The following is a 19,040-nucleotide window of genomic DNA, read 5'->3' as shown; positions in this document are numbered from 1 at the left end:
CCCCCCTCTCATTGCCCCCCATTACCTTTCACTGTGCCCTTTCCTGTACCCTCACTCTGTGTGGTCTCCTCAGCCCCTCCCCATGTTGTCCCCTGCACTCCCCAGGAGCAGTGGGGGTGCAGACCATCTCCCCACCTTCTTGCCCCCCTTGGACTGTCTGGGTTAGAGGTGCTGGAGCAGCTGCTGGAGCTCCTCATGCAGATCCAGTGGTTTTTTGCACCGCAGAGAGGCTGGATTCGGACCCCAGCAGCAGAAGTCCAGCAGTGGCCAAACAAGTTGGAGGGTCTTTAACAAACCCCATGGTGTCACCTGCCCCTGCTCCAAAGGGATTTTCCTTTTCCATGTCTAGAGTCCTTTGCCGTTTGCTGAGTGAATCAAACCCAGGACTGCCATAATTTTAACACCTAAAAGAAGTAGCTTTTAAGGGGACTTGTTCTTATTCTCAGTTAAATGTGTCTAAAACCAAGTCAGTCCAGAAATTGCATATTATTTTTTCTTTAGATAAAGCAGGGAGTGAAAGGTTCATTTTTTTTATTTTTAAACTTCATGGATTTTTCTACAAGAAAAAAAAGTGCAAAAAGATCCAAGCCTGAAGAAGTATGGCTGGATTTTACAGGTTCCAAAGGCTCGTCTTACTGTTTTGCTGACGGGGCTTTTGGTTTTGATATTTACCACCCTGTCTTCTCCCAAATTCCAGTATTTTTTTTGCAGGCTTTTGCTGGTTTTGGTGCAAATGCGGGTGTAGCTGACAGCACAGCCCCACAAACAGCTCTGACCATGGTGGGGACACCTCAGCCTGCCCCCTGCCACCACGTGGGACGCAGGAGACAAACCTGAATACTGAGCAAGAGGGTCAAAAGCTTCCCCGTCGCTCAAGACCAGACCCATCCTCTCCACCTCCCCTCCTGCAGGTGCAGGTTTCTGGAGTCAGCAATCGCAGAGTCCGGCCCCGTTTCTGGCCGTGCCGGTCTCTGCAGGAGGCTGGGGATCGGCATCGGAGGCAGGAAATAAAGGAGGGGTAGACCCAGGGCTTCTAGCCCAGTCCCAGGCTGGGGAACTGCTGGGAAGTGCAACCACTCCAGACAAAAAGAAACAACAGGAGCATTTTGGGCAGAAATCCAGGCGGTGCTGACGGCTAAAGGCAGGCCCTGAATTGTTCCCATGTTCCCAGCTTGCTAAAAACTTCCTGGGCAGTTTGGGCTTCCGTGGGTACCCGAGGGACCACCCCAGCTTGTATCTCCACCACTTGCCATCGTAAATCAGAGACTTGTGTGTTAGGCCCCAGCTCTACCTGCGGGTGCTGCAGGGACAGGTTCCTGCAAATCCCTCCCTCCGGCCTCGAGAGCGCAGGGAATCTCCCTCGGGTGCACGTCCTGACCACGGAGGCGACAAGAAATTTCCTGTAAGTTGTTGAGAGAGGAGGAACAAGGAAAGAAACAGGATATTTACACGTGTCATTGCACCTGCTCACACGGAGAAAGCACCTGGCACCTCCCTCCGGCAGTCGGGCTCTGCTTCCCACCCACCACTGCCCCTTGTCCCCCCCTCAGGGGCTGCCCCCCTCAGCCCCCCGCCGTGTGCCTGCTGCCCTCCCAGCACCCCCCAGGCACTGTCCCAGCTCACCCCTGCTCTCCTCACCTCTGGACAGCATCTCCTCAACGTGGCCTCTGGGAGCTCCAAGCGCAGTTCCCAGGCTGCTCCCTGCCGCTCCCACCTCCCCAAAGGACTTTTTTCAGAGAGACAACCTCCCTCCATCCCACACGCTCACCTCCTCCTCCTCCTCTCTTCATCCCCAGGTTGTGTTGTCTCCCGTTCATCCTCCATGGCTGTATGAACGGTAGTCTCCTAGGGTCAGCTGCCAGCTCTTCTGCACCGTCCCAGCACAGCCCCGCTGGGGTCTGGCCAGGGTTGGGGTTTCTGTGCTGTCCTGTTGCGTGGGACAATCCCAGCAGAGCTGCGAGCCGCCTGCTGTGGAGGAAGGAGGAACGCTGTCACCAAAAAGCATGTTGGGGTGAGACCCACTCTTTTGCTGGAGATCTCACACCCAGTTCAGAAGATGCTCTGTTGGCTCCTGGGCTCCCCGGATCCTGTCTGCAAAGACTGTCCCCTCCTTTGCTGCCGAAGCGGGACTCGATGCGTCAGGGCAAGAGCAGATTTCCCTGGGAAAAGGGAAAGTCAGTCCCTGGGACTGCAGTGCCCACCAGCCACTGGCTTCCAGCAAGCTTTTGGTGGCTCTGTCCCCAGAGCCAGCTTTGCATGTCCTGCAGGCGGGAAGATACCTGTAAAAATAACCCCAAAGCGACCAAACGGTGTGCGTGTACACGGCCATTTATTCTGTTATAGAATCATAGAATCATCTGGGTTGGAAGGGACCTTTCAGAGCATCGGGTCCAACCATCAACCTAACTGACAAAAAAACATCACTAAACCATGTCCCCCCACCCTATCTCAACCCGTCTTTTGAACACCTCCAGGGATGGTGCCTCAACCCCTTCCCTGGGCAGCCCATTCCAAGGCTTAATAACACTTGCAGTGTAAAAATTTTCCCTAATCTCCAATCTGAACCTCCCCTGGAGCAACTTGAGGCTGTTCCCTCTTGTCCCATCGCCTGTTCCTTGGGAGAAGAGACCGACCCTCCCTGGCTACACCCTCCTTTCAGGTAGAGAGCAATAAGGTCGCCCCTCAGCCTCCTTTTCTCCAGGCTGAACACCCCCAGCTCCCTCAGCCTCTCCTCATAAGACTTGTGCTCCAGACCCCTCACCAGCTCCAGTGCCCTTCTCTGGACACGCTTGAGAACCTTAATGTCTTTTTTGTGGGAAGGGCCCCAAAACTGGACACAGCCCTTGAGGTGGGGCCTCACCAGTGTCCAGTACAGGGGGACAATCACCTCTGGAGTCCTACTCACCACACTGTTCCTGACACAGGCCAGGATGCTGGTGGCCTTCTTGGCCACCTGGGCACACTGCTGGCTCCTGTTCAGCCCACAGGTCCTTTTCTGCCAGGCAGCTCCAGCCCCTCTGTCCCCAGCCTGGAGCGCTGCAGGGGGTTGGTGTGACCCAAGGGCAGGACCCGGCACTTGGCCTTGTTGAACCTCATCCCGTTGGTCTCAACCCATCCATCCAGCCTGTTTCGCTTGTTCTTATCTCAGCCCGGTCAGGTCCCCAGGGCACACGTGGTGGGCGGCCAGAGGAGATACAGCCACCCACTTCCCTTTCCACAGCCTCAGTGCCAGGGGGACTGGTGACAAAGGGCAGGAGAGTACGTGCCTGCTGGAGGACAGAGAGCAAGAGCATCCATGTGTGTGAGCGGAGGGGGCCCAGCAGGAGCCCCCCCCAGGGATCTGGGCTGAGACCTGGAAGGGCCAGACCTGGAGGGGACAGGGAGGAGCTATTCAAAGCATTTTGACCAGCACAATCAAGTAGACAACAGCTTCTTTTTGAAGAACAACTGAGTACCTGGGATGCTCCAGCCTGGGAAAGAGATGGTTGAGGTCAGAAGCCATCAGTGGTCTGGGGGGGAGGAAAGGGTGGGTGGTTCGTGTCTCTCACAGCACAAGAGCAGCTGCACCTCAAACAGCTCTGGCCTGTGATGGCTTCAAAACAAGCAAAAATGACTTCTCCACCCAAGGTGTAATCGGGGCCGTGGTGCCACAGAATGCCACGGTTGCCGAGAGTTTACAGGGGATCAAAAGAAAACTGCATACATCACAGACTGACCCACTAGCGCTTATTAAATGGATAAAAACTCTGGCACCAGAGAGGAAGGAAGAGCCCTAATGGGTTGAGGCACGCAGCCCTCAGGGCAGCCCCAGGACGGTCCGTGCTGCTGTCGGGATTTTAAACTCATCATTGCTGAAGGGTCAGGGCCAGGCAAAGGCTCTCCCAAGCTGGGCACAGGGCTGGAAAGGCTCCCGATCTCCATGTGGACTTCGTGAGGGAAGATCAGGACCCTGCACAATCTGAAGACGAGGGGGGCAATTACCAAATCCTTTGGCCAGGACACCTCCCTGGCTCCCCAGACTGTCACCTCTTTTGTCCTGCAACAAAACTGCTTTGCTGAACGAGTGAGAGACAATGCGTGCTCGGGAGCTGGAGGAAGCAGCGTGCCTGCTGCTGCAAGGTTGTACCTGGCACTTGGATGGCTCCTCACAGCACCAGAGGGTGAGCCAGTTCATGCAGCCCCATGCAACACAGAATCACAGCATCACAGAATGGTTGGGGTTGGAAGGGTCCTCTGGAGATCACCCAGTCCAACCCCCTGCCAGAGCAGGGCCACCCAGAGCAGGTCCCACAGGAACGTGTCCAGGGGTGTTTGAACATCTCCAGAGAAGGAGACTCCACCACCTCCCTGGGCAGCCTCTTCCAGGGCTCTGCCACCCTCACAGGAAAGAAATTTCTCCTCATGTTTAGGTGGAACTTCTTGCATTCAAGTTTGTGACCATTTCCCCTTGTCCTGTCACTGGGCACCACTGAAAAAAAGACCGTCCCTGTCCTCTTGACACCCTCCCTTTCAGTATTTATAGGCGTTAATGAGATCCCCCCTCAGTCTTCTCTTCTCCAGACTAAAAAGACCCAAGTCCCTCAGCCTCTCCTCATAAGAGAGATGCTCCAGTCCCCTCATCATCTCTGTAGCCTCTGCTGTCCCCTCTCCAGCAGTTCCCTGTCCTTCTGGAACTGGGGAGCCCAGAACTGGTCCCAGTGCTCCACATGGGGCCTATCACACAGCCCTCTATTTTCACCAGGGTGGGCAATAAAGCAAGCCCTGTCAGTGTGCAGGACCTCGGGGGGGGACACAGGGGGTGCACTTGCAGCTCTGGAAACACCATCTGCTGCACTTTTTTAGCCAAGGGACCAAAGCCACTTCTAACACCAGCCTGGCATCCGAGCCCCGTCCCCACGGGTGTCCCGGTGTAAAGCTGTCACTGGGCAGCCTGCCCTTTGGCTGCAGCTCCCCCGGCTTTTGCGGGGCAACAGCACATGACGCAAAAAAACCCAAGGAGTGAGCGCTGCTGCAGGGCCCAGCAGGGCTCGTTACGCCTGGAGCCTGCCCCGCTCGCCAGGAGAGGTCCTTCACCCAGCAGATACCAGGGGACGCACCGTGTTCCTGGCCTGGCTTTTGGCTGGGGACGTGCCACACACATCCGTCACCTGCTCCCAACCACCTTCAGCCTCGCACAGCTCCTGGGGTAATCCACCTCATCCGTAAGGTGTATGGAGGTGGAGGAAGGCCATGAAGATCATCAGAGGGATGGAGCACCTCTCCTATGAAGACAGGCTGAGAGACCCATAAGCTTATTCTTACCCATAAGCTCTCAACACATTCTTAATCCAACCCTGGGGCAGAACTTGGTTCCAGCTGCTCTCTCACATAAAGAGCAACTCCACCACCTCGCCTTCCGGCCTGTCTTTCCTAAAAAGCCATCAATTCCAGCCACATGAGCTCCCAGCCAGCCCTGTGACCACATGCACATCTCCAGTTCTTCCCGTTTGCTCCCCACTCTTCGTGCCTTGGGGCACAGGCATCCCAGGGAGGTGGTGGAGCGCCTGGGTTCCCCCAGAGTGGTGCACCCCCTTACCCAGCCTGCGTCTGCCCAGTCTGGCTACAAAAAACTGCAGCCAGAGCCTTCCTCCCCGTGAGGATGCTGAGAGCTGCCCCGTGCACGTGGGGGGATGGATGCCAGGGCATCAGCAGGAGTGATGCTGGCCTGGCACTCTGCAAGGGGCTAAGGGGAGGACGGCTCAGAGCTAGTCGGGGGGATGAGACTGTGCTGTTTCATGCCTGGAGCCTTTCTGGGAGCACTTGTTTGGAGCCATTTCACGCATTTCAGCTGCCGTGATGAACAACAGAGGTGGGAACTGGTGATAAAGGAACGGGTAGACCCCGTTGCAAGCTTTGCTGAAGTGGAGGTTCTCCCCTCATCCACACGGCCAGTTATCTCTCCTCAAAAGGCACTCGGGTGGGTTGATGTGATGTGCCCTCCGTAAATCCCTGGCTGTTCCCTTCTCATCCTTCAGGTGCTCGGCAGTGATTGCCCGGAAGATTTGCTCTGTCACCTTCCCTGGGACAGAGGTGACTTTGGGCAGGCTGTAGTTCACCAGGCCCTCTTTCTCGCCCAGCTCAAAGTTGTGTGTGATGTTTGCCTTCTCCCGCTCATCAGGAACCTCATGATTGCTATGAGCTTCTGAAGAGGTCAGGGAGGAGCCTTGCCCGAGCATCAGCCAGCTCCCTCAGCATCTTCAAGTGCTGCTCACACGGTCCTGTTGGCTTCTGTGTGTGCCCCAAGCTGACGTTCCTCTAGGATGGGTGATGCCTCACCGCTGCAGACTTTGCTGCTCCGACCAGAGACCTGGGAGACTTGAGGGCAAACCCCAGCAATAACAACTGAGTCAAAGGCGGCCTTGAATTCCTCAGCTGCTCAGTGTCTGTGGTCTCTAGGACCTGAGAGGTTTGAGGCCCTCACTGGCCAGCACCTTCCGGAGCTGCACAGGGTGGGGGAAGCCAGGATGAGTCACCCTCTGCTTAGAAAGAACATGCTTCTGTTTTGCCTCTGGAAAACTACTGCACTTAATATTAATTCCATCATCTCAATAAATTCTGCTCTCTTTCCTCGTTCCAGCTCAGCTCAGCCCCGCTATGACCTGACAGATACGGTGGGGCTTTCCAGAAATGCCAGCTCCGGGATGTCGAAACCTGCCGCATCCGCCCAGCACTGCCCGGGAGACCTCAGGGTCCCCCCGTGGGAGGGCTCTGGTGCTTTCTGCCAGCAGCTGGCAGCCGCCAAACCCGCTTTCGATTTCATTTTTCTCGGTGCTGGTGAGCGTGCGGCTCCACCCGTGGCAACAGGAGCCCGTATGGTGCAGGGGCTCCCAGTCTCTGCGGCGGCAGCAGCTTCTGAGAAGAGCCGTGGCTGGACCACGGAGACCATTAACAGCCGTGTGGGACAGGCAGGTGGTGGCCAGTCTCGCAGCCGGTAACCGCTCCGGTGAGTGCAGCAAGAGGAACAACGGAGGAGCAGGGGGGGCTGGCACCAATCTGGGAGCAGGGTGGCCAGCCGGGCTCCACCTTGCCTAGCCCATGTGGGCATAGGGGGCAGCCCCGAGGTGGCCCGGGCAGCACGCCAGGGAACCTCCCCAGAAGCGGCTGCACCCTGGCAGCTGGCAGAGGGAGGGACGGCTCCGCTGCGCGCTCTGGGGTGCTCAGCCAGCGCGGGATGTGCAGGATTGTCCCCCTCCTCCACTCCCCGCAGCGCTGCTGTGGGTGCTGGGGCCAATAACTGCTGCTGGTGTCCCCTCTCTGCTGCAGATGTCTCAGGAATCGTGGCGGCCGGGCCATGCCACCGCCCTGCTCATCCCCAGGCCACGGGGAGGGCGAGCGCGGGTTGCCACCTTCCTGCTGCTGGCCCTGTGTGCCACGGCGCTGTACCTGGCCGGGGAGCCCCTCCTGCCTGCCGCCCGCAGCCTTACCTTCCACTTCCTGGCCCTGGAGATCAGGGCCCTGCTCAAGGGCATCTGCTACCTGGCTGAGGAGATCTTCCACCTCCAATCCAGGTGAGCCATCTCCCGGGCTCCTGGGACCACCCTGGGGACAAGGGCAAAGCAGTCTCCGGGGGTTGTGGGGGGATCTGCTCCTTGGCTCTACCCCCACTCTGTGCCAATCCTCTGCTGTGCCCCAGCAGCACCCACTGCTCTCCATCACCCTCCTGTCTCTTCCATCCTCTTCCTCCCTCTCCTCCTTTCCCCCTCTCCTGCCTGCCCAGATCTACAGACCTCATGCTCTCCCGTCCGTAGTCACTCCCTAGAGTTCCCTTTCCCTGGGGAACACATCTCAGCCCCCAGCCTCTCCCACCACCCGGTGCTGGAGGGCACAAGGCTGTTGGAGATGGTCCTCCCTTGCTGTCCAGGGAGACATGGCATCTGCTCCCCTCTGAGACCCATGGGTGCAGCAAGAGAGCCAAGGCTTTTCCTGGCTGGGGGCACCCTGGGTGCGCTGGGCCAGGTCCCGTGGGGCTCCTCAGCTCCGCTCTGCTCGGGGAGGCCAATGGCACTGGCAGGGATGTGGGAGCACCCCCTGGCCAGTGCCCCACGGGCTGCAGATGGGGATGGCAGGTGGGTGGCCACCAGCCTGTCCCCTGTCTCTCCCACTCAGGCACCGCGGCAGCTTCTGGAGGGCGCTGAGCGCCTGCTTCTCCCTGCACTGGCACGGGCCCATGCTGCTCGTCTGCGGCTCAGCCTACGTGGCTCTTCTCCATGGAGATGAGCAGCCACTCGGCCTCCACCTCGGCCTGGCCAGCCTCTGTGAGCTCCTCGTCCTCGCTCTGGGGCTCCAGGTAAGGCACCAGCACCTCTAGCCCAGCCACCTTCGCGGGGAACACTTCAGCTGTGAGCAGCCGTGGGGACACGTGGGCTCTGCGTGCCCCCGGCCACGTACAGCCCCACGGTGGGAGAAACGCTCTCGTTAGCTCAGCTCAGAGGAGCTCATCTCCTCGGCCCCATGCTGCCACGAGCTGATCTGATCTCCTCGGCCCCATGCTGCAGCGGGAGGGACAGGCTGCCTTTTAATGAGCACAGAGCCCCGGGGCGCTGGCAGCAGCCACAGCCCCGCTGACAGACAAAAAACCAGGGTATTCCAGGGTATTTTTAAATCTCTCAGTCAAGCTGGTGCTTGAGGGGAGAGACGAGCCTGTGTGGTCTCCAAAGGGTTAATTAGCCAAGCTCCAGGTACCTCTGCAGCACTGGGAGGGTTCTGCTGTCCCCCAGCAGAGCTGGAAGGGAAGAGGGGTCACAAAGGTGCTTTGGGGAGGGCAGTTGTCAGGTGCCTGTGGGGACTCAACACCCGTTTCCACCTAAATGAACACACAGAGCTGGCAGGGGCCACTGGTGGCCCTGGAAATCCCACCATCAGATGCTGGGATGTTGCTTCCCACATGCTGGAAGCACTGGGACACGCAATCCCCATGGAGGGGGCAGCCAAAGACGCCTGGCTCACCCCAGCGTCAGCCTCATCTGCAGGGGCTGTGTGGGCTACCAAGGGCTCTTGGCCCCGTGGCCCGAAGCGGTGGTGGAAGGGGGCAGCAGGGCTGCTCACTCTCCAGATCTCTTTGGAGAAGGCGGCTGTCTCCAGCCCCTGTAGAGAACCAAGAGCTGAAGAAGAGCCCAGGTGGGTGCTTTCATCACTGCCCGTCTGTCTGTCCTTCCCTCCACAGCAGCCCTCAGCGGTGGAAATGTCTGAGATGTCTGAGAGGTCCAAGCAGAATGTCGCTCATGGGCTTGCCTGGTCTTATTACGTTGGGTACCTAAAAATAGTCCTGCCACGTACGTAGCTGTTTCCCTGCATTATCCTGCCTACGGATAGAAATAGCTCCTAATAATGATCCTCCCACTTTTACAGTGTTAGCAGAGAAACAGGGAGCACAGTAGAAGGCAGCTGTACTCACACCAGGCACCTCTGCCCGATGCTCTCTTCCACCAGGGGTGAAAAAGGCGATGGAGGAATTCAGCAGAGCCAACCCCAACGTGCCGGCCTGCAGGGAGACTTGGAAGCTCCATATCTTGGTCCCTCTGAGCTGTGACATCTATGATGACCTGGAGAAAGCTGACAGCAACATCCAGTACCTGACAGACCTCAGCGAAACCACCCTGACTCGAGCTGGCACTAAAAAAAGGGTCTACAAGCACAGCCTCTATATGATCAGGGATGAAGACAAGGTAAAGGTGAAGTGGGGAGAGCAGTCAGCATGCATCGGCCCAAAGGTCTTCCTGGCCTCAGATCCCAGCCCAGAAGTGGCCACATGGGCAGGACAGTGTCCCCCCTTCCTATTAGGTACTCCCAGGTTTCAGCAGGTTTCTGCAGGATGGAGAGGTCCTGTCCATGCTGGCCACCTGCATCCCTTCCTCCTGCCTGCCTCCTCCAGGCCCAGCCCTTGCAGGGATGTTGGGCTCCACTTAACCCCTCCTGGAGTTGATTTAAATCTGGAAAACAGCAGAAAACTGAGCAGAAAAAAGCAGATACGGGGTCCAGAACATCATTTCCCATGGGATGAATGAATATTTCCTTTTGTTGTGAAGAGGTGCTTGAAAACTTTTCTGTGAGTTCATTATATAAATTTGACTCTCTCCCCCCAGTCACCTCCTCTGGGCTGATGAGACCTAAATCCCTCCATCTCACATCGCATTCATCTCCACCCACATCTCCAGGCAGATGGGCCTCTGCCCCTGCGCCCTCGGAGGAGGGAACCCATTGGTCCTGCTGACACAGCCGCGGACGGAGGTGTTGGCAAGAGCGCTGCTCCTCGCCTGGGTCTCCCTAACTTGCCCTTTGATGATGGCTGAGCGCTGAGCTGTGGCTTCTAAAGCTCTTTCTGCAGGGACTCCAGAGCCTCTTTCCTGGCCCTGCTCCTGGGGAAGTACAATCAGCGCCGGGTTTTTCCTGCTACGATGCTGTGTTTCATCTGCCAGTCTCCTGCTGAGTCACTCGGCACCGAGTGAGCTCCAGCAGCTCTGCAGCCTGGACCTGTCCTGACCCACTGCGCGTTGTCACTAAAATCTGTCCCTGCACTTGCTGCCCGGTGGCGGGTGAGCCCCTGCACGGTGGCGATGCCAGCTCCCATCCTTGGCACCTTCATCCGAAGGCTGGTAGCTCTTCCTGCTACACTGCCTTTACCCAGGGATCCCACCCCTCTCCCTTTCAATGCACTTCATTAAACTTCCCAGTTTGGCCAGTATAAGACTTACTGGTAACCCTGCTTCTCCCTGGAATTTTTATGGCCTTAACAAATCTCTCGTTGGTTTGCTCAGCCTCTTTCTAGCTGTGCATTCACCTTCCCAGCCTTTATCCTCCTCAGTTCTCCTACTCTCCATTACGATGCTCAGAGCTCCCCTCCTCTAGCAGAAAAGTCACCAGGAAGGTGAGGTCAGACATGGGCAAGGGGCATCTCCACGAAGGACCAAACTTCACGGGGAATATCGTTCCCCAGGCCGTGGCTTAGGAGTGCTGCCAAAGCTGGTGGCTGCACCCTGGGGTCCTGTGGGAGGGAGCCTCCTGAGCCCCCCCGACACGTGGGGCACGGCCGTACCCACCTCCCTGAGAGAAGAGTCGCTCAATGCAGGGCAGTGTCCCTGTCCCAGGGGTCCAGCGCAGGGCAGGCCACGGCGACGCAGAGGGGTCTTAAGGGCTCAGCAATAGCGTCCCCCGAGCAGCCCTTTGCCAGGTGCTCGGTCTGCCTGCCCCCACTTCTTTTTCTTCCATCCCTGCAGCTCTGGCCCTGTGTAGTGGAGTACGCCACCCCGCTGCAGTCCCTCTACGCCATGTCCCAGGATGAGTGCGCTGCCTTCAGCCGGGAGGACCGCCTGGAGCAGGCCAAGCTTTTCTACAGGACGTTGGAGGAGATCCTGAAGGGCTCCAAGGAGTGCGCGGGTACCTACCGGCTCATTGCCTACCAGGGTGAGTGAAGAAGGGAAGAGGGTAGCGATGCCCAGCACCGCGGCTCCGCTCCCCCAGCCCTGGAGTGACCTCAGATCGGGGCAAAGAAGGGGAAGGAGGCCAGGATCTATGGAGTGCTTGGCTGATATCCCCACTCACATGGGCATGGGGGTCCCTGTCTTGCTGCTTCCCTACACAGATGGACTTCTTCTTGTGGGTCTCAGAGGAGTGGGGAAGATGCTGGCAGAGCTGGACTCCATTGGAGTCCCCAGAGGCACCCACAGAACCACATAATCACAGAATGGTTGGGGGTGGAAGGGAACTTCAGAGATCCTCTAGTCCAAGCCCCTACCAGGCACCTCTGCCCGATGCTCTCTTCCACCAGGGGTGAAAAAGGCGATGGAGGAATTCAGCAGAGCCAACCCCAACGTGCCGGCCTGCAGGGAGACTTGGAAGCTCCATATCTTGGTCCCTCTGAGCTGTGACATCTATGATGACCTGGAGAAAGCTGACAGCAACATCCAGTACCTGACAGACCTCAGCGAAACCACCCTGACTCGAGCTGGCACTAAAAAAAGGGTCTACAAGCACAGCCTCTATATGATCAGGGATGAAGACAAGGTAAAGGTGAAGTGGGGAGAGCAGTCAGCATGCATCGGCCCAAAGGTCTTCCTGGCCTCAGATCCCAGCCCAGAAGTGGCCACATGGGCAGGACAGTGTCCCCCCTTCCTATTAGGTACTCCCAGGTTTCAGCAGGTTTCTGCAGGATGGAGAGGTCCTGTCCATGCTGGCCACCTGCATCCCTTCCTCCTGCCTGCCTCCTCCAGGCCCAGCCCTTGCAGGGATGTTGGGCTCCACTTAACCCCTCCTGGAGTTGATTTAAATCTGGAAAACAGCAGAAAACTGAGCAGAAAAAAGCAGATACGGGGTCCAGAACATCATTTCCCATGGGATGAATGAATATTTCCTTTTGTTGTGAAGAGGTGCTTGAAAACTTTTCTGTGAGTTCATTATATAAATTTGACTCTCTCCCCCCAGTCACCTCCTCTGGGCTGATGAGACCTAAATCCCTCCATCTCACATCGCATTCAACTCCACCCACATCTCCAGGCAGATGGGCCTCTGCCCCTGCGCCCTCGGAGGAGGGAACCCATTGGTCCTGCTGACACAGCCGCGGACGGAGGTGTTGGCAAGAGCGCTGCTCCTCGCCTGGGTCTCCCTAACTTGCCCTTTGATGATGGCTGAGCGCTGAGCTGTGGCTTCTAAAGCTCTTTCTGCAGGGACTCCAGAGCCTCTTTCCTGGCCCTGCTCCTGGGGAAGTACAATCAGCGCCGGGTTTTTCCTGCTACGATGCTGTGTTTCATCTGCCAGTCTCCTGCTGAGTCACTCGGCACCGAGTGAGCTCCAGCAGCTCTGCAGCCTGGACCTGTCCTGACCCACTGCGCGTTGTCACTAAAATCTGTCCCTGCACTTGCTGCCCGGTGGCGGGTGAGCCCCTGCACGGTGGCGATGCCAGCTCCCATCCTTGGCACCTTCATCCGAAGGCTGGTAGCTCTTCCTGCTACACTGCCTTTACCCAGGGATCCCACCCCTCTCCCTTTCAATGCACTTCATTAAACTTCCCAGTTTGGCCAGTATAAGACTTACTGGTAACCCTGCTTCTCCCTGGAATTTTTATGGCCTTAACAAATCTCTCGTTTGTTTGCTCAGCCTCTTTCTAGCTGTGCATTCACCTTCCCAGCCTTTATCCTCCTCAGTTCTCCTACTCTCCATTACGATGCTCAGAGCTCCCCTCCTCTAGCAGAAAAGTCACCGGGAAGGTGAGGTCAGACACGGGCAAGGGGCATCTCCACGAAGGACCAAACTTCACGGGGAATATCGTTCCCCAGGCCGTGGCTTAGGAGTGCTGCCAAAGCTGGTGGCTGCACCCTGGGGTCCTGTGGGAGGGAGCCTCCTGAGCCCCCCCGACACGTGGGGCACGGCCGTACCCACCTCCCTGAGAGAAGAGTCGCTCAATGCAGGGCAGTGTCCCTGTCCCAGGGGTCCAGCGCAGGGCAGGCCACGGCGACGCAGAGGGGTCTTAAGGGCTCAGCAATAGCGTCCCCCAAGCAGCCCTTTGCCAGGTGCTCGGTCTGCCTGCCCCCACTTCTTTTTCTTCCATCCCTGCAGCTCTGGCCCTGTGTAGTGGAGTACGCCACCCCGCTGCAGTCCCTCTACGCCATGTCCCAGGATGAGTGCGCTGCCTTCAGCCGGGAGGACCGCCTGGAGCAGGCCAAGCTTTTCTACAGGACGTTGGAGGAGATCCTGAAGGGCTCCAAGGAGTGCGCGGGTACCTACCGGCTCATTGCCTACCAGGGTGAGTGAAGAAGGGAAGAGGGTAGCGATGCCCAGCACCGCGGCTCCGCTCCCCCAGCCCTGGAGTGACCTCAGATCGGGGCAAAGAAGGGGAAGGAGGCCAGGATCTATGGAGTGCTTGGCTGATATCCCCACTCACATGGGCATGGGGGTCCCTGTCTTGCTGCTTCCCTACACAGATGGACTTCTTCTTGTGGGTCTCAGAGGAGTGGGGAAGATGCTGGCAGAGCTGGACTCCATTGGAGTCCCCAGAGGCACCCACAGAACCACATAATCACAGAATGGTTGGGGGTGGAAGGGAACTTCAGAGATCCTCTAGTCCAAGCCCCTGCCAGCGCAGGGTCACCCAGAGCAGTTGGACAGGGAAGCGTCCAGGCGGGTTTGGAATGACTCCAAAGAAGGAAACCCCACACCCTCTCTGGGCAGCCTCTTCCAGGGCTCTGACACTCTCACAGGAAAGACGTTTCTCCGCATGTTCAGACAGAATTTCCCATGTCCCAGTTTCCGCCCGTTGCCCCTTGTCCTGTCCCCGGGCACCACTGAGAAGAGTCTGAGCCCATCTTCCTGTCCCCTACCCTTTAGCTCTTGCTCAGCATCGATGAGAGCCCCTCAGTCTGCTCTTCTCCAGCTGAACAGCCCCAGGGCTCTCAGCCTTTCCTCAGCACAGAGATGCTCCACTCCCTCATCATCCTCACAGCCTCTCCTGTACCCTCTTTTGCACTCTGCTGTCCCCTCTCCAGCAGTTCCTCTTTTGCAACTGGGCAGCCCAAAACTGGTCCCATTGCTATAGATGTGGCCTCACTAGGGCAGAGCAAAGGGGCAGGATGACCTCACTCCACCCACTGGCCATGCTCTTTTGAATGTCCCCCAGGAGACCATTGGCCTTCTTGGCCACCAGGGCACATTGTTGCTCCTGGTCAACTTGTTGTCCACCAGGACTCCCAAGTCTTTTCCACAGAGCTGCTCTCCAGCAGATCAGCTCCTAATCTGTACTGGTGTATGGGATTGTTCCTTCCCTGGTGCAGGACCTGAGACAAGAAATCTTCTGCTGTGGCAGCAAGAAAGCTCCCTCAAGGATTAAGTACAACCAGCAAGTCTCCAGGCGAAGGAGCAGTTTCCTTCCCTGCTGGTGTTCCTGGGAAAAATGTCTGGGGCCGTCGAGCCCTCCCCAGCACTGGGACAGCTGTTGGGGTGTGCTGCCTTGGTGGCATTCTGCCTGACAGGGGACGAGCAGGAGCCGGGCTGTCTCTTCTTCCTCTTAATTTCCCTTCTCCTCGCCTCTGCCAGAGCAGCAGGGCTTGAAAACAGCTTGCTGCTTCTTGCTGAAATGAATCTCATTGTTTTTCAGAGGAAATGCAGCGCTCTCCCTGATGGGGAGAAGCATTTCTATCCAGCGAGGTTGTTCCCATCACAACAAGCACTGCTGGGAAACCACCACACAGTCCCTGTATTTAACCCTCCTTCCTGCACTTTGTGTTATATGTTCTTTCTTCTGGCATGCTGGAAGGGGGAAGTAAGAACTGTATTTTGACTTCTCAGGAAGTTCTGCATATTCTGGGGCATCTCCCAGAGACTCTGCTCTGCTCCCTGCCCAGAGCCCTGCCTCAGGCCAGACCAGCAAAGGGGGGTTTTGTCTTTCTCCTGTTGCAGAGTTGGGCGAAGCAGAGACCCACTCCTTGTCCAGAGAGATCCTCTGGCACCTGCGGGAGCAGCGTCACGAGTACGTGGTGTACGAGAAGAACCAGCCGCACAACCCGTCCACAACCCTCAACTCAACAGAGCTCGACCTCCAGATCAGTGGCTCAGACCTGCCGCAGCCTCTGCGAAGCGACGGCTTCTGAAGCAGCAGCGCTGCCCAGCCCCTCACTGCTGCCTCCCTTCCCCAAACCCCTTCCTCTGGCAGCAAGTGCTGACTGTGGCAGCGACCCCCAACCTCCTGCAGGAACTGCCCACCAAAACCTCCTGTGCCTCATGTTTACTGGGAACAGCTGACTCAAACCACAGTCCTGTGACATACTTCCCATTTTCTTTGTTGTGTGTATCTCATATATGAATATGTGGGTGGTTTTTTTCCATCTGCTTTGATTCATATCATATAAAGCATTTTCCTCTGGAGTAAGGTGCATTATCCTGAATCTTGGGCATGATGTCTGCCCTTGGACACCCTGCGGTGTTGGAAGGGGCTTTAGAAATCTCAGCCATGACCGTGTAAGTGTGCGCTGGGTCCAACCCATCCAGCGTGGCCTGGCTAATCCGATGGCCTCTGCGGGGACAGGGAGTATGCGCAGGACTTCCAGGGCACCCTCCAGCCTGATGGACCCATTGTGAAGTCACACATGAGAATCCTCACTTTGAAACCACTCAGGATGTGATGGTGGAGGAAGAGGTGGTCAGGCCTGGGGAGCTCTGACGTTTGGTGGCCCCACGGTGCGGGAAGCCTCCCTGACTTTGCTCCAGCCAGTAATTTCATGCCGAGAGCCACCTGCGGTGCCTGCTGATGCCCTTCGTGCCCACATTCCACCCAAGCACCCCACAGAAGTGTTTCTCCAGCCCCAAAGGACGTGCCAGACCCCCTGGAGCTGTGGGAAAGGGGCAGGGTGCAGTCCTGGGACAACCTGCATGGGGGTTTTTGGTGCAAGACATATGTCTGCTCAGCCCTCCATGCCTGGAGGTGAGGTACTCCCAACAGGCCCAGCAAGCCAGGCCCTCCCAGCCTACTTGGGTCCCATGTGGTCAGGCAGAAGAAGCAGGACAGAGGACAGGCGCAGCTCTGAGACAGATGATTTCTTGGCTCTGCCCTTCTAGATGCTCCTCCAGGATCTGCCTGGAGATGCCTAGGCTGAAAAAGTTGCTGTAGCCGTGCCAGCCCCAATGACGGGGCACCCCACATAAGGCCACACTTGCCTGAGAGCCCCAGCTTGTGAGGGACAGAACCTGCTCCCAAGGGACTGTCAGGGTCTGGCAAGCAGCTGAGAAATAGTCCCCATGGTGGGAAGCTGGGAAGACAGCAAAGTCTGAAAGGTGCCCCGCATGACTGGGGCCAGCCATGGGGCAGGGAAGCCAGCCAGTCCCTCAGGCAACCAAGTATGAGTGATGCAGCATGGCCAGAGCTGTGTGCCACAGGGCAGAACAGTCACCCCAGGGCTCGTTGCTTGCCAGAGATCATGGCAGAGCTTTGCTGGGGTGCAGCTTGGCAAGGCCACAGAGCAGAGGCCAGAGCTCTGCACCCACTGGCCCATGCATCAGTTTCCCCTTTTGCCAAGAGCTGAAGGAGGATCTGGCCAGCCAGTTCTGCCCTGGGAGGGAAAGGGAGACAGGAGGCAACTCAGTTGTCTCGTTACCCTCTGATGTTGCAGCACCCCTATGTGGATATCATCATAGAATCATAGAATTGCCCAGGCTGGAAGGGACCTCCAAAGGTCATCTAGTCCGACCCCCCCACAGTCAGCAGGGACACCCCCAACTAGACCAGGTTGCCCAGGGCTTCATCGAGCCTCACCTTGAATATCTCCAGGGAAGGGGCCTCAACCACCTCCCTGGGCAACCTGTTCCAGTGCTCCACAGCCCTCACAGTGAAGAACTTTCTCCTAATCTCCAATCTAAATCTGCTCCCCTCCAGCTTGAAGCCATTTCCCCTCGTCCTGTCACTGCAGCCCTTTGCAAACAGGTTCTCCCCGGCCTTCCTGTAGCCCCCTTCAGGTACTGGAAGGCTGCTATTAGGTCTCCCCAGAGCCTCCTCTTCTCCAGGCTGAACAACCCCAGCTCCCTCAGCCTGTCCTCGTAGCAGAGGTGCTCCAACCCCCTGATCATTTTAGTGGCCCTCCTCTGGACCCACTCCATCAGGTCCATATCTTTCCTATATTGGGGGCTCCAGACCTGCACACAATACTCCAGGTGAGGTCTCGCCAGAGCAGAGTAAAGCAGAAGAATCACCTCTCTGGACCTGCTGGCAATGTAGCTTTTGATGCAGCCCAGGATGTGATTGGTCCTTTTGGTCCCTCCCAACTCCCAAGGCTTTGGCAAAAGAATTGAAGCCCCTTGAGAGCTCCCATTTGCCCTCAGCCTGAACTTCCAGCACTTGGGCCCCGCCACAGTTGTGGCCACCCCCAAGGGAAGTGTGGAGTCCAGGGACTCAGAGGAGGTGACCTGGCCAAATGGCTGAGGATGGCAACGAGATTCCTGTGCCTGGTTCCCTCCTGGCTCCACTCACAGCAGGGTGACTATGCCTGGATCCAGACACAAAAGTCTTGAGATGCTGCCACCTCCATGGACACTGGTGGGTCTCCAGCTAAACCAGCCTTTCCTGCTGCTATTTTTCCAATGTGGTTTAGGGCCCCTCAAGTCCTGCCTGGACCTGGTGGCTGATGGCCTGGTGCCAGGTACGCAATCTCTTTAACAGCAGTCTCAGGCCCCTCACAGAGCCATGGCTACCCAGCAGCCTCACCATATCCCTGCCACGCGGCTCCTGCCAGCAGCACCCAGCAAGTTGTTCCTTCCAGAAGCCCAGCTTCCACTGGTCTGAGCGTGCACAGCCTGTGCGAGGGCCACAATGCACTGCAAGGGTAAAAAAAACAGCCAAGAGCACAGAGCCAACCACGGCTGCTGGGATCACGGCAGGGCACAGGGTTTCTTTGTCACTGCCAGGCCAAGGTGATAGTGTTTGGGGCTGCACAGGCTCACCCAGGACACTGGTGGGAAGGGCTGGGTGGGCACAGGCTGGGGCTGACATGACAGTGCTGCTTCAGCCTTGTTTCCTCCAAAAAAGAGCTCACTGGGCTCATCTCAGAAGCATGGCCACACCACCCAAGGTTCCCCTGTGAGTGGAAGGAGAAAAACCTGGCTGGACTCTTTTGAACAGATGGATGAAAGCTTGGATGATTACAATTTCTGCTGGGAAAAAGGCAGCCTGGAAAACCCTCGTGCTGCAGTCTGCCACCACCAGCCACCAGCAGCTCAGCCACACAAAGCCTGCAGAGCTGAGTGCTTTACAACTGCCCAAGGAGATGCAGACCAAGGCACAGAGAGCCTGTGACTCAGCTCTTTGACCACCTTTTGAAGCCTCTGGGATTCAAAAGGGCCCTGGGACCTGCTCAGGCTCCCGAGCAACAAGCCTGGGGCAGTGAGTGCCTGGACGTCCTTTCCCTCACGCAGTGCCAGTGTGGCGAGGCGCCAGGGCTGCCTGCGAGCCCTCTGAGCCCTGCAGGACAGGGCTTGCTGGCCCTCGCAGGCCGGTAGCACTCTCCTGGCCTGGAAGTAAACTTTGTGCT

General features: G+C 57.5%; 2 protein-coding genes across 4 annotated transcripts; both read left to right on the top strand.

Moving 5' to 3' along the window:
• Nucleotides 1–6,642: 6,642 nt before the first annotated feature.
• On the top strand, nt 6,643–15,888 carry TMEM173 (transmembrane protein 173). 2 transcript variants are annotated; one of them, XM_014959645.1, is made up of 7 exons: nt 6,643–6,982; nt 7,303–7,547; nt 8,146–8,326; nt 9,203–9,311; nt 9,469–9,704; nt 11,253–11,439; nt 15,424–15,888. In XM_014959645.1, exons 2-7 carry the CDS (start codon nt 7,303–7,305, stop codon nt 15,612–15,614), a joined length of 1,149 nt encoding a protein of 382 aa, XP_014815131.1. In that variant the 5' UTR covers nt 6,643–6,982; the 3' UTR covers nt 15,615–15,888. The 2 variants fall into 2 exon arrangements, with proteins under 2 accessions (XP_014815131.1, XP_014815132.1); XM_014959646.1 differs by lacking the exons at nt 11,253–11,439; nt 15,424–15,888 and adding an exon at nt 10,194–10,771 and having other exon boundaries at nt 9,469–10,084.
• Nucleotides 11,806–13,578, top strand: LOC106898411 (stimulator of interferon genes protein-like). Of its 2 annotated transcripts, none has more exons than XM_014959647.1 (2): nt 11,806–12,045; nt 12,155–13,578. In XM_014959647.1, exons 1-2 carry the CDS (start codon nt 11,818–11,820, stop codon nt 12,278–12,280), a joined length of 354 nt encoding a protein of 117 aa, XP_014815133.1. In that variant the 5' UTR covers nt 11,806–11,817; the 3' UTR covers nt 12,281–13,578. The 2 variants fall into 2 exon arrangements, with proteins under 2 accessions (XP_014815133.1, XP_014815134.1); XM_014959648.1 differs by having other exon boundaries at nt 11,806–12,039; nt 12,457–13,574.
• Nucleotides 15,889–19,040: the final 3,152 nt, after the last annotated feature.

This window comes from Calidris pugnax, unplaced genomic scaffold, assembly GCF_001431845.1.
Source record: "Calidris pugnax isolate Ruff unplaced genomic scaffold, ASM143184v1 scaffold418, whole genome shotgun sequence".
NCBI classification, from domain to species: Eukaryota; Metazoa; Chordata; class Aves; order Charadriiformes; family Scolopacidae; genus Calidris; species Calidris pugnax.
This window is presented reverse-complemented; position numbering and strand designations above follow the sequence as displayed.